The 13,836-nt window shown below is 46.0% G+C and overlaps 1 protein-coding gene across 4 annotated transcripts in view; it reads right to left on the bottom strand.

Moving 5' to 3' along the window:
- LOC106585541 (collagen alpha-6(VI) chain) overlaps positions 1-13,836 on the bottom strand; it is a 44,330-nt gene that overhangs the window by 5,246 nt on the left and 25,248 nt on the right. For 3 of the 4 annotated variants that reach the window (XR_006764364.2, XM_045712855.2, XM_045712854.2), the window contains exons 20-38: positions 13,551-13,616; positions 13,270-13,323; positions 13,123-13,158; positions 12,869-12,931; positions 12,670-12,732; positions 12,485-12,547; positions 11,761-11,823; positions 11,579-11,629; positions 11,146-11,181; positions 10,952-11,014; positions 9,537-9,599; positions 9,305-9,340; positions 9,166-9,202; positions 9,001-9,012; positions 6,506-6,999; positions 6,304-6,403; positions 3,057-3,722; positions 2,616-2,879; positions 1,857-1,904 (exon numbers count right to left, since the gene is read on the bottom strand). Coding sequence is in view for 3 of the 4 variants with exons in the window: in XM_045712855.2 (XP_045568811.2) it covers positions 1,857-1,904; positions 2,616-2,879; positions 3,057-3,722; positions 6,304-6,403; positions 6,506-6,999; positions 9,001-9,012; positions 9,166-9,202; positions 9,305-9,340; positions 9,537-9,599; positions 10,952-11,014; positions 11,146-11,181; positions 11,579-11,629; positions 11,761-11,823; positions 12,485-12,547; positions 12,670-12,732; positions 12,869-12,931; positions 13,123-13,158; positions 13,270-13,323; positions 13,551-13,616 (2,278 nt within the window). In the remaining variant the exon portion in view is untranslated. The remainder of the gene's footprint in view (positions 1-1,856; positions 1,905-2,615; positions 2,880-3,056; positions 3,723-6,303; positions 6,404-6,505; positions 7,000-9,000; positions 9,013-9,165; positions 9,203-9,304; positions 9,341-9,536; positions 9,600-10,951; positions 11,015-11,145; positions 11,182-11,578; positions 11,630-11,760; positions 11,824-12,484; positions 12,548-12,669; positions 12,733-12,868; positions 12,932-13,122; positions 13,159-13,269; positions 13,324-13,550; positions 13,617-13,836) is intronic. The other variant, XM_045712856.2, reaches the window with a different exon arrangement.

Raw genomic sequence — 13,836 nt, 5'->3', positions numbered from 1 at the left:
GAGGCCCTATTCACCCATGTATTCCGGCACTACGGGGTGCCTGAGGATATAGTCTCTGATCGGGGTCCCCAATTTACGTCTAGAGTCTGGAGGGCGTTTATGGAACGCCTGGGGGTCTCGGTCAGTCTTACCTCAGGGTTCCACCCCAAGAGTAACGGGCAGGTGGAAAGAGTCAACCAAGAGGTGGGTAGGTTTCTGCGGTCCGATTGCCAGGACCGGCCGGGAGAGTGGGCATCATTTATCACTTGGGCGGAGATGGCCCAAAATTCCCTACGCCACTCTTCCACTAACCTTACCCCTTTTCAGTGTGTGCTAGGGTATCAGCCGGTCCTGGCACCATGGCATCAGAGCCAGATCGAGGCTCCTGCGGTGGATGAATGGTTTCGGCACTCGGAGGAGACATGGAACGCTGCCCATGTACGTCTTCAACGAGCCATCAGGCGGCAAAAGGCGAGTGCCGACAGCCACCGCAGTGAGGCCCCGGTTTATGCACCGGGGGATCGGGTCTGGCTCTCGACCCGAAACCTGCCCCTTCACCTGCCCTGCCGGAAGCTGGGTCCGCGGTTTGTGGGGCCATTTAAAGTCCTGAGGAGATTGAACGAGGTTTGTTATAGGTTACAACTTCCCCCTGATTATCATATTAACCCCTCGTTCCATGTGTCTCTCCTCAGGCCGGTGGTGACTGGTCCGCTCCAGCAGTCGGAGGTACGAGAGGTTCCTCCGCCCCCTCTGGACATCGAGGGGGCCCCGGCATATACCGTACGAGCCATTATGGACTCTAGACTTCGGGCGAGGGGCCTTCAGTACCTCGTGGAGTGGGAGGGGTATGGCCCGGAGGAGCGAAGCTGGGTACCGGCGGAAGACATCCTGGATCCATCGTTAATCCAGGATTTTCACCGCTTCCGTCCAGATTGCCCTGCTCCCCGTCCTCCGGGTCGTCCCCGAGGCCGGTGTCGGCGCGCTGCTGGAGCCGCGCTCCGGGGGGAGTACTGTCACGACTCCCGCCGAAGTTGACCCCTCTCCTTGTTCGGGCGGCGTTCGGCGGGCGGCGTTCGGCGGTCGACGTCACCGGCTTACTAGTTGCCACCGATCGATGTTTCACTGTTCGTTTGGTTTTGTCTTTATTGTGTACACCTGTTTTGATTTTCCCTAATTATGTTCATTATTTAAACCTCTGCATTTCCTGTTTGTCTTGTCGGTGATTGTTTGTCTGTTTTATGTAGTTGGAGGTGTTTCTCCAAACTATGTATTTTGATGAGAAGATTAATGGATAATTTTAGTAAACACGTTTTGTTTACCTTTATCCCTGCGCCTGACTCCTCCACTTCTCTAAGAAAAGCATTACAGTGTTTCCTAGTTGCCTCTGATTGAGAGTCCTATATATAGGTATGTGTTTGTGTTGGTAGTTTGTGGGAGATTGTGCTAGGTATAGCTTTTATGCCTTACCGGCATGTTATTCATCATTGTGTTTTGTGTACGTGTTTATTTTGTTTTTTTCTTCTTTGCCAATTTAATAAAAGAAGATGAGTGTACATAACCCTGCTGCGTTTTCGTCCGACAATGATTTTTCTTTATCATCTGACGAAGAATGTGACAAGGACAAAGCCAAAGGTTGAGACTCATGCCTTTTACAGTATTGTACAGACCTGAGCCTGCTGTGTTTTCTAACCCCCCCCCCCCCCCCAGAAAAAAATATATAAATGTACTATTGTAAAGTGGTTGTTCCACTGGATATCATAAGGTGAATGCACCAATTTGTAAGTCGCTCTCGATAAGAGCGTCTGCTAAATGACGTAAATGTAAATGTTTTCACATGTATTATTGCATACACAATTAGAGAGAGATGTGGTCCTTACCCTGGTTAAGAACTGTACTTTCCTCTGTCCTCAGGAGGGTTGTGTGATCTGTGAACACATAACATTAGAAGAAAATCTCTGGCGTAGTGCTGTGAATGATGACCTCGCAGCTGACACGACAACTGACAAAAATGGCATCACAACTTTTGTCTTTTCAATCCTATAATTGCCATACTGCTTAAACAAGGTATATTACAGTCACTAATGTTAGGCGTTCAGCTCATTAGAATTCTCTTGACTGAAAGCCTCCTGATTTGAGAATGCAAATAGAACAACTAGTGTTCTCTTCTCATGCAACATACGTTATATGATTCAGCATTTGACAAACTTCCCAACAGTCATTGTAATTCAGGTTGTGGCTAACAGAGCTCTACATCTATGACCTCCACATGATGTTCAGTAGAGGTGGTAGCAGTAGAGGGCTGGGGGGACTTACTGGAAGTGCCACACGTCTCAAAGCATTCGTTTTCCGTTCTAAAACGGTTGGCGTTAGCGTCGCAACCGCCATACCAAAAAGGCGAGCATGTACCGAGCGTTTTGTTAAAGTGCCATCGCTGGCCATAGTCCCCGCAGTTGGTGCCACTGTCGACATCCGACTTACAGTGGTCTGAAAGCAGAACAAGCGGGTTTGTAAACGGGGATGGAAGACATGCAGTACGCGGTTGCAAACTGAGACTACTCATGCAGTGGGATACGAGGGAACACGTGAGGGAGAGAGAGAAATAGAAGTTGTGTTATAAATGTGGGGTTACTGATTACCATTAGAGTTTGTCTGTGGCCGGGGAGGTGAAGCGGCTCCATCTCCCCTGGAGAAGGCATGTATAGTGTCAACCTGGTCAAGAGCTATCTGAGTCGGAAATAAACCAGTGTGCTCCAGGAACTCCTCCTCATCTGTGTACTCCAACTCCTCTTTCTCTTTCCACACCTCCCACTCTGCCTGTCCTTGTCCCTGCACGTGTTCCTGTCCCAGCATCAGCTCACACTTGAGTTTGAGATCGGCAGGAGGGTAGCTGTTCATTCCCTCTGAAATAGTAAGGGGGGAGTGAGAGGGTTAGGACACACAGTAGCACTGCCTTGGCAGCAGCTAATGGGGATCCCTAATAAATACAAATACAAATGTTAAAATGTATGACTTGTTCTGGCATAATTATCTCTCCCTCAAGAGACAACCAGATGAAGAAGCATGTTAGTGTTCCTTACTGCTGAGGACCCTGAGGAAGGCTCTGAAGAAGCGCTGTGCGTAGCCTCTCTCCCACTCCTTCACGTGCCAAAGATGGAGCAGGTGCTGCTCTGACGGCGTGCTCGCCAACTCCTCCACCTGGGTGCTGTTGTAATGGTCGCCCACCGTGATCACAAACAGGGAAACGCCCTGACACTTGGCCTTCTGGGAAATGTAGGCCAGCTTGGCCTGGTCCCAGTGGGCTGTCTCGGCCCCCACCACAGCCAGCACCACTCTACTCTTCCTGGGCCTGGTGTCCTTGAGGAACACCTTGCTCAGAGCATACTCCAGGGTCTGCCCCAGAGACGACACTCCTCCCTGCTGCTGCATGCTCCTCAGGTGTGTCTGTAGACCAATGTGGTTGTGGTACTTCTGCAGGTCAAACTCTACCTTAACGGCCTGGGAAGTCTGGGGGAGCAGAGAACCACTGGTCTGGAGAAGAGCCACCCTGGCCCGGCCGTCAGCCACGCTGGGTTTGGGGCTCCAGGCTACCTGCTTCACCACTGAGCCCAGAAGCTCCTGGACGCCAGCGTACTGGTCGGCCCGGATCTCCCTTGAACCGTCCACCACCAGGGTCAGGTCCATATCCACCACCAGGGGCCGCTGAGCGTCAGTAAAGTCACACTCCTGGGCTGGTTTACAGTGGTCTGATGGACACACAGAACCAGAGCTTAGAGATAGTAGTAGTACAGTAGGATCAGTAGTACTAGTGTAGTAGTAGTGTAGTAGTACAGTAGCATAAGTAGTAGTACAGTAGTAGTATAGTAGTACAGTAGCATAAGTAGCAGCAGTAGTAGTACAGTAGCATCAGTAGTACTGTAGTAGTACAGTATAATCAGTAGTAGTAGCAGTAGTCGTAATAGTCTTAGTAGTGCAGTAGCATCAGTAGTAGTAGCAGTAGGAGGAGTAGTACAGTAGCACTCAGTAGTAGTACAGTAGCATCAGCAGTAGTACTGTAGCATCAGTAGCAGTAGTACAGTAGCATCAGTAGTAGTAGTAGTACAGTAGCATCAGTAGTAGTACTGTAGTAGTAGTAGTACAGTAGCATCAGTAGTAGTACTGTAGTAGTACAGTAGCATCAGTAGTACAGTAGCATCAGTAGTAGTACAGTAGCATCAGCAGTAGTACTGTAGCATCAGTAGCAGTAGTAATAGTAGTACTGTAGTAGTACAGTAGCATCAGTAGTAGTAGTAGTAGTAGTACAGTAGCATCAGTAGTAGTAGTAGGACAGTAGCATCAGTAGTAGGCACAGTAGCATCAGTAATAGTAGTACAGTAGCATCAGTAGTAGTACTACAGTAGCATCAGTAGTAGTAGTAGTAGTAGTACAGTAGCATCAGTAGTAGTAGCAGTAGTAGTAGTACAGTAGTCAGTAGTAGGAGTAGTCAGTAGCATCAGTAGTAGTGTAGCTCAGTAGTCAGTAGAGTAGAATAGTAGTAGCAGTAGACATCAGTAATAGTAGTACAGTAGCATCAGTAGTAGTACTGTAGTAGTCAGTAGCAGTAGTACGTAGTAGTAGTACTAGTAGCATAGTACGTAGTATCAGTCAGTAGTAGTAGTAGTAGTAGTACAGTAGCATCAGTAGTAGTAGTAGTAGTACAGTAGCATCAGTAGTACAATAGCATCAGTAGTAGTATAGTAGCATCAGTAGTAGTACAGTAGCATCAGTAGTAGTAGTAGTAATAATAGTACTGTAGTAGTACAGTAGAATCAGTAGTAGTAGTACAATCAGTAGTAGTAGTAGTAGTAGGACAGTAGCATCAGTAGTAGGACAGTAGCATCAGTAATAGTAGTACAGTAGCATCAGTAGTAGTACTACAGTAGCATCAGTAGTAGTACTACAGTAGCATCAGTAGTAGTAGTAGTAGTAGTACAGTAGCATCAGTAGTAGTAGTACAGTTGCAGTAGTAGTAATAGTAGTACTATAGTAGTACAGTAGCATCAGTAGTAGTTGTGCAGTAGCATCAGTAGCAGTAGTAGTATTAGTAGTACAGTAGCATCAGTAGTAGTAGGAGGAGAAGGAGTAGTACAGTAGCAGCATCAGTAGTAGTACAGTAGCATCAGTAGTAGTGTATTAATAGTAGTAGTAGTAGTGTAGTGTCGTGGACGAATCAGAATTAGTTGGGTAACATAGATAATTAAGATGTTTTATTAGTATAATATGCTTATTTGAGGTACTTGTCATTAGAAAGTGTCCATTGGACTCTGGTGTCTTTTCAGTTGCATGTCTACCTTAGCTGGGGCTCAGACACTTGGGGCCCAGAGAGGGGAGAGGTCAGATTTGTCGTAATGGGAATGTGTCTTTACTTATTCTTAAACCATGTGAAGGGATGGCGTGATTAATGGGGAACCAATGACTTATCTCTACAATGTCTGTGAGCAAGTCACTCCCTCCTTTTCTTTATTGTGGGGAGGATTATGGCAGTAAATGGACCCTTGTATGTCCTCTCTTAGATCTCGCACTTATCCTGGGATATTATATGGCCTAGAGGTTCACTCCCCAGTGAGCCTGTCCAGGAGTGGGGTCAAGAGGGGGTTTGCTTGAGATGGGAGTATCTAGAGTTGACAATTGATATATGCCATTGGATGAAATAGTTCTGTTCAATACCGTACCAGGGAGGGACGGTTCTAAGGAGACCAGATACTGGGCTATATAATTAACCCTGTTGACATAGCAGTTACTGTCTGCTGTGTTTTATTGATATCTGTCATACAAAACTTAACCTTTGTGAACTGTTACTAAGTATCTGTGGTTTGCCAATGTACGTTGAAGGGGGTGTATCGTTGCTATAAAAGATCCCGGTAGCCATTCTGTAATCACCTTCCTGGTTCATTCCAGAGAGTGCATTATTGAAGGTCAAGTGCTTTTGCAAAAGTATCTTAATTATTAAAGATGTAGTTAACTCGGACTGGTGTGTTTAACTCTCCTCATTTGGTAATGCAGAAATTAGCCACCACATTAGTACAGTAGCATCAGTAGTAGTAGTGTAGTAGTAGTAGTACAGTAGCATCATTAGTAGTGTAGTAGTAGTAGTGTTAGTAAAGTAGCATCAGTAGTAGTGTATTAGTAGTAGTAGTACAGTAGCTTCAGTAATAGTGTAGTAGTAGTAGAAAACTGTATTATTTATGCCCAAGGGGAATATTGGTTCTTCAGCAGAATTAACCATAAAAACAAGACATACATTGATACCAAATAAGACTATATTTTATTTTGGCCCTGTGTGCTTACCATAGCAGATGACGCAATTTTTGATTCTTGTCAGCACAGCATTTTGGTCCTGTGACCTATCTACCAACCGAACAATGATGAAGCTGCCCGTGTCATCAGCCTGCGCCAAAACAAAAACACACATGGGCTGCATTTCAATTCACCAGCCTTTCTGCTGCCCGTTCACTACCCCTTCCCAGAAAGCATCTGTTTGGAATTGTACCTCAAAAGCCCGTTGAACATCGGGGGAGTTCCTCATGGCGATGACAGCAGGAGCGATGTTCAGGGCCTTGAACTCCATGGCGGCCGTGACGATGGCAGCGCTGTCCACAGAGGGCCCGTTGGTGAAGAACACTGCCACCTTCCTCATCGTCAACGCTTTACGGGTTCGCTTGAAGACGTGGCGCCCCACAAAGCGCATGGCCTCCCCAAGATGGCGCCGGTTGGACGTTCGTTCCAGTGCAATGTTTTGGATGGCCTCCAACAACTCCTGCTTGCGTTGGTAGTCCTGGAATCGGATCAGGTACTTGGTGTTGGCACTATAGGATACCACGGCAACACGTGCACCTGTCGGGCAGTTGCTCTCGGCAATGGCAACGTCGTCCAATATGGAGAGGAGAGCGGAGCGCATCCTCTCGAACGTGGCAGGATCCACATCCTGTGACATATCCAAAGCAAAGACCAGCTCTGTGGGGTAGGCTGGGCATGCTGCCTGGCCTGGGGATAGAGTGAGAGGAAGGGAGAGAGGTACAGAGAGAGAGAAGGGGAGAGGAAGAGAAGTACAGAGAGAGAGAAGGGGAGAGGGAGAGAAGTACAGAGAGAGAAGGGGAGAGGGAGAGAGGTACAGAGAGAGAGAAGGGGAGAGGGAGAGAGGTACAGAGAGAGAGAAGGGGAGAGGGAGAGAGGTACGGAGAGAGAGAAGGGAAGAGGGAGAGAGGTACAGAGAGAGAGGTACAGAGAGAGAGAAGGGGAGAGGGAGAGAGGTACAGAGAGAGAGAAGGGGAGAGGGAGAGAGGTACAGAGGAGAGAGGGGGTACAGAGGAGAGAGGGAAGGGGAGGAGGGAGAGAGGGGGTACAGAGAGAGAGAAGGGGGAGAGGGAGAGAGGTACAGAGAGAGAGAAGGGGGAGAGGGAGAGAGGTACAGAGAGAGAGAAGGGGAGAGGAGAGGGAGAGAGGTACAGAGAGAGAGAAGGGGAGAGGGAGAGAGGTACAGAGAGAGAGAAGGGGAGAGAGAGAGAGGTACAGAGAGAGAGAAGGGGAGAGGGAGAGAGGTACAGAGAGAGAGACGGGGAGAGGGAGAGAGGTACAGAGAGAGAGAAGGGGAGAGGGAGAGAGGTACAGAGAGAGAGAAGGGGAGAGGGAGAGGGAGAGAGGGTACGAGAGGGAGAGAGGAAGGGGAGAGGAGAGGGAGAGAGGGTACAGAAAGAGAGAAGGGGAGAGAGAGAGAGGTACAGAGAGAGAGAAGGGGAGAGGAGAGAGAGAGATGGACAGAGAGAGAGAAGGGGAGAGGGAGAGAGGTACAGAGAGAGAGAAGGGGAGAGGGAGAGAGGAGAGAGAGCAGAGAAGGGGACAGAGAGAGAGAAGGGGAGAGGGAGAGAGGTACAGAGAGAGAGAAGGGGAGAGGGAGAGAGGTACAGAGAGAGAGAAGGGGAGAGGGAGAGAGGTACAGAGAGAGAGAGGAGAGAGAGAGAGGTACAGAGAGAGAGAAGGGGAGAGGGAGAGAGGTACAGAGAGAGAGAAGGGGAGAGGGGAGAGAGGTACAGAGAGAGAGAAGGGGAGAGAGAGAGAGGTACAGAGAGAGAGAAGGGGAGAGGAGAGAGGTACAGAGAGAGAGAGGAGAGAGGGAGAGAGGTACAGAGAGAGAGAAGGGGAGAGGGAGAGAGGTACAGAGAGAGAGAAGGGGAGAGGAGAGAGAGAGACGGAGGCAGAGAGAGAGAAGGGGAGAGGAAGAGAGAGACGGACAGAGAGAGAGAAGGGGAGAGGAAGAGAGAGACGGACAGAGAGAGAGAAGGGGAGAGGGAGAGAGGTACAGAGAGAGAGAAGGGGAGAGGAAGAGAGAGACGGACAGAGAGAGAGAAGGGGAGAGGGAGAGAGGTACAGAGAGAGAGAAGGGGAGAGGAAGAGAGAGACGGACAGAGAGAGAGAAGGGGAGAGGAAGAGAGGTACAGAGAGAGAGAAGGGGAGAGGAAGAGAGAGACGGACAGAGAGAGAGAAGGGGAGAGGGAGAGAGGTACAGAGAGAGAGAAGGGGAGAGGAAGAGAGAGACGGACAGAGAGAGAGAAGGGGAGAGGGAGAGAGGTACAGAGAGAAAGAAGGGGAGAGGAAGAGAGAGACGGACAGAGAGAGAGAAGGGGAGAGGGAGAGAGGTACAGAGAGAGAGAAGGGGAGAGGGAGAGAGAGACGGACAGAGAGAGGGGGAGAGGAAGAGAGAGAGGTACAGAGAGAGAGAAGGGGAGAGGAAGAGAGAGACGGACAGAGAGAGAGAAGGGGAGAGGGAGAGAGGTACAGAGAGAGAGAAGGGGAGAGGGAGAGAGGTACAGAGAGAGAAGGGGAGAGGGAGAGAGAGACGGACAGAGAGAGGGGGTGAGGGGGGCAATGGTATTTTTAATGACAACCATTCATAACATCACTTTGCCAAGAGTTCTGGTTTGATTACACCAGAATCTACAGTCAAGTACATACATTTATTTGGACGATGAAGGGTTAATGGAGACATACCTTGAGAGCATGCTGTTTGGGGGAGAAATATATCATAGTTTAGAGACAAAATTCGGAATGAATTCATCTTTGCTTATGAAAACATGACCTTACCAGCAATAAAGCAATTGACACAGCGGATCTTTTTCTTACAAAAAATATAGAGTAGGAATACCAAGAGCTTACCACAGTTATCACGGATATAGGTGGTCAGCTGGCATTCCTAGGGAGACAAATACAATAACATGTTAAATAGCTCTCAAGATTCTCTATATAAAATGTTTTATAGTTAAATTGGAACTAAGATCAGACAGAATACACATACAGACATGGCTCTCTCTCCTGGTCTGCCTCTAGAGCCCTAGATAGAAATAGAGAATTAGTCATAAATCCACATGTAAACAGTGAATATCTTATCAATACTTCTACTGTAAAAACAACCAAAACTACAACTACTATTATTATTCACTTGAAACAAATAACAATAATAAAACAACTAATACATGGGATTTGTAAAGTTCCTTTTATAGAACCAAAAACGCAAATGATATACTAACAGTGTGTCCCGGTGGTCCAATGGATCCTGGATCTCCTGACTCTCCCGACCTGCCCGAGTTCCCCTGGTTTAATCGCATCGTAACATATGGCCATTTTAACAGAAGATTTTATACATGTCAACACACCTGTGGCCCAATTGAAAATCACAAGGTTTGAAGTACAACACCTGAGAATATAAGCAGTGGTGTTAGAATCTCTATAATTGAGTCAGAGTGTCTATGTGTGAGTATATACAGTTCTGGAGGGTGACACTTTAGTCCCACGAAGATAGTTTGTAGATGTTCAATAACTGTCAACAACATATCAACTAACTATCCACTAACCCAAGCCCTTACCCTAACCCTTATTCTAAAACTAACCCTTACCCTAACCCTTATTCTAAAACTAACCCTTACCCTAACCCTTATTCTAAAACTAACCCTTACCCTTATTCTAAAACTAACCCTTACCCTAACCCTTATTCTAAAACTAACCCTTACCCTAACCCTTATTCTAAAACTAACCCTTACCCTAACCCTATATCAAAACCTAACCCTAACCCTTATTCTAAAACTAACCCTTACCCTAACCCTTATTCTAAAACTAACCCTTACCCTAACCCTTATTCTAAAACTAACCCTTACCCTAACCCTTATTCTAAAACTAACCCTTACCCTTATTCTAAAACTAACCCTTACCCTAACCCTTATTCTAAAACTAACCCTTACCCTTATTCTAAAACTAACCCTTACCCTAACCCTTATTCTAAAACTAACCCTTACCCTAACCCTTATTCTAAAACCTAACCCTAACCCTTATTCTAAAACTAACCCTTACCCTAACCCTTATTCTAAAACTAACCCTTACCCTAACCCTATATCAAAACCTAACCCTTACCCTAACCCTTATTCTAAAACTAACCCTTACCCTAACCCTTATTCTAAAACTAACCCTTACCCTAACCCTTATTCTAAAACTAACCCTTACCCTAACCCTATATCAAAACCTAACCCTAGCCCTAACTGTAACCTTAACAAGCAGTTGCTTATCAACAGATATTTTGTTAATAGTATGACCATCTGTAGAGCATCTACACTGAGTGTACAAAACATTAAGGACAGCTTGCTACTATTGAGTTGCACCCCCTTTCGCCCTCAGAACAGCCTCCATTTGTCGGGGCATGCACACTACAAGGTCTCCAAAGCGTTCCACAGGGATGCTGGCCCATGTTGACTCCAATGCTTCCCTCAGTTGTGTCAAGTAGGCTGGATGTCCTTTGGGAAGTGGACCATTCTTGATACACACAGGAAACTGTTGAGCTTGAAAAACCCAGCAGCATTGCAGTTCTTGACACAAACCGGTGCGCCTAGCACATACTACCATACCCTGTCCAAAAGCAATTACATCTTCTAGTGATAGTGTGTGTGAGTCTCACCCCTCTGCCTCGGTTTCCTTTGGGGCCTGGACCTCCTTTGACTCCAAAATCACCACTTTCACCCTGAAGATGACATTACAGGAAAAAGGGATTGTTTACTTTTTGTCAGCTTAGGAATGCAATGTGTCATGATTGGATTCCAGCCTTGTTCTCTTATCCATTCTGAAAGGGGAGATTTTATATCAATAACTGACCTGTAATCCAGGGTAACCATGGAAACCAGGCTCTCCCTTTAAAGTAAACACAAAACACAAGGAATTATTTTATTTGTGTCCATCAAACATGTCTGGAATACAAATCTACTGTATATTAAAATCCTTTATATTGAATGAAAAGATAATAGGCAGAATCTAGCACACAACCAGATCTGATTAGTGAAGGTGCTGGAGGAATAAGACAAAACTAGAGAAGTAGGAAAAAGTCTCTGAACACTTCCAGTCAGATACACATTTATTTAATTTAACTGAGCTTTCGGTCAGTCGACCTTCATTTAGATGAAAAGAGACATTTTATTTTATAATCTAATAAGTACATTAACAATATTTTCCAAAGTGGAAAACCTCATCAACTACTATGATGTCTATGGACAGCAGCTGTTGATCTGAGTACTGAGTAAGTGTACCTTACCTTCATTCCCTGGGGTCCAGGAGGTCCATGGCCGTCACTACCATCAAGACCCTGTATTAAAGAAAACACACCATCATGTCCCATGCTGACATGACCTTACAAACACATACAGTCTTGCAGTGTGTGTACAGCATGTGTGTGTGCATGCAGGTAAAATGTGTAATGACAAGGCAACACCTTACCGGCATCCCTCTTGGCCCAAGTGTTCCAAGGGCTCCGTTGACTCCGGGGTCCCCAGGTTGGCCCTGTGAGGAGACCACACAGTATTGGGTTGGAAGAATGGCTATAAAACATTATTTTACAAGCATTTTTTTATGTATACATTTTATGTGTCTATATGTAATATGTTTCAGCTGCTCTGCAGTCCTGGTAAATTGTCCTACCAAGATGGCTAATGTTTTGTATTGTAATGTATTATATAACTGTAGGTCAAAGATATAAGAATATTTTCAAGATAAATGCACAATGCAGAGTTTGAGGGTTTGAGAGGACGAGAGTACTAAAAGCCCTAATGGTCAATAGGGAATTGTAAATAGGAGTTGGGTTTCAATTCAACATCTGTTTAGAATCTGTGGAATGTCACTGGTGAACTCAGAGTGACGTGTGCTACGTTCTGTACATGGAGTCTGGGGCAGGATACTGGTTATTTGGCCATTGGCCAAGTTGTATTGCAAAGACTTCTGATTGGTCAACCCTAGGCTAGGATGGGGGGGTTATAAATGGCATCCTATTCCTTTGTTCAGTGGGGAAAAGCTGAGGACAGGGGAGACTGAACATCTGAACATCTACCTCCCAGCATAACATCTTGATTTATCCTTCTCAAATAAACCTATTTTTCTCCCCCTGATTTGCTTTGGAGTTTGTGTTATTGAAGAATAACATAAATTGCTAACAAAGGCAACGCACTTTCTGTCCATTCATCCCTCGTCTTCCTGTTGATCCTTTGCCACCCATAGTTCCAGGTGTGCCCTGAGGGAAAAGCCATTCATACGCCGTCATTACATGTCAACATCGCATAACAGTAGGATTTATGTATCAGGCATCCTCAATGTGGTCAGATGGGATGGAAATAGAACGGTAAGAAAACTGACCTGAGGTCCAGGTAAACCCTGCAGGCCCCTGGGTCCGGGCTGGCCCAAGTCTCCTCTTATACCCTATGCACACAGGAGAGAAACATGTTCAGCAACAGTATCTGTGGTATTGGGAGGACTGTTCCAAATGCTAGAGAAGTGCATCAGTAGTAGCATTATGTGGAGTTGTGGATGAGGGGAATGGGTATATATTACTTACCTGTGGTCCAGAAGGGCCAGGAATTCCTTGGAGGCCTACATCTCCTGGATCCCCTGGTGTTCCCTAGACACACACACACACACACACACACACACACATACACATACACATACACATACATACATACATACATACATACATACATACATACATACATACAAAGAACAACATACTAATGGGTACATAAATATAGATATCAATCCTAGGGACTGTTATTTAAGAAGTAGCTTTGTTGATAATGCTGCCTACTGTACATTTGGACCAGGGAGACCTCTTCTTCCTTGAGGACCCTAGAAAGCAGGACACAGGACATAATCATCACGTGACAATTGACCAAAAACGTGGGACAACATCAGTGTAACAGGACAAGGACAGCTTAGCAGAAATGAAACTTCGCTCACTGGGTTTCCGACGATTCCACTTTCTGCTCGACCGCCCTCTTCTCCTGGGTCTCCCTGTCAGTGTGGAAATGAAGACAAGAGAGAAAAGGAGTGTGTTTGAGGGAGAGAGGATGAGAATAACAGCAGTGTTGTCACCCTCCAGGACGCTAAGTGAATAATCCTGTTTTACTCACTAGAAAGAGACAGTCAAAATGATCTGGTACTTGCAAATGAACTTGGTGAATAAGCGATTTTGATTCTTAGATCAGTACATCGACAGTGGCCAACTACATGCTACATACCGGTAGTCCTGGGTTTCCCCTTCCTCCTTTGGGACCCGCGACAATGCTGTCCACTCCAGAGTCTCCCTAGAAGACCAGAGACTAACTTTTAGTAGCAGTTAGAAAATAAGATATTGAAACACTGCATTCGTTACAGTCAAACTCATTCCAAACTCATTCCAAACTCATTCCAAACTCATTCCAAACTCATTCCGAGTCTCTGCAGTTTTTTTTGTACTTGATTGATAAATTAAGGTCACTAATTAGTGAGGAACTCCCCTCATCTGGTTATCTAGATCTTAATTGA

The sequence above is a fragment of the Salmo salar genome, chromosome 05 (assembly GCF_965601325.2).
Source record: "Salmo salar chromosome 05, fSalSal1, whole genome shotgun sequence".
In the NCBI taxonomy this organism is placed as follows: domain Eukaryota; kingdom Metazoa; phylum Chordata; class Actinopteri; order Salmoniformes; family Salmonidae; genus Salmo; species Salmo salar.
Note: the sequence above shows the minus strand (reverse complement) of the source record. Positions and strands in the feature narration are given on the sequence as shown.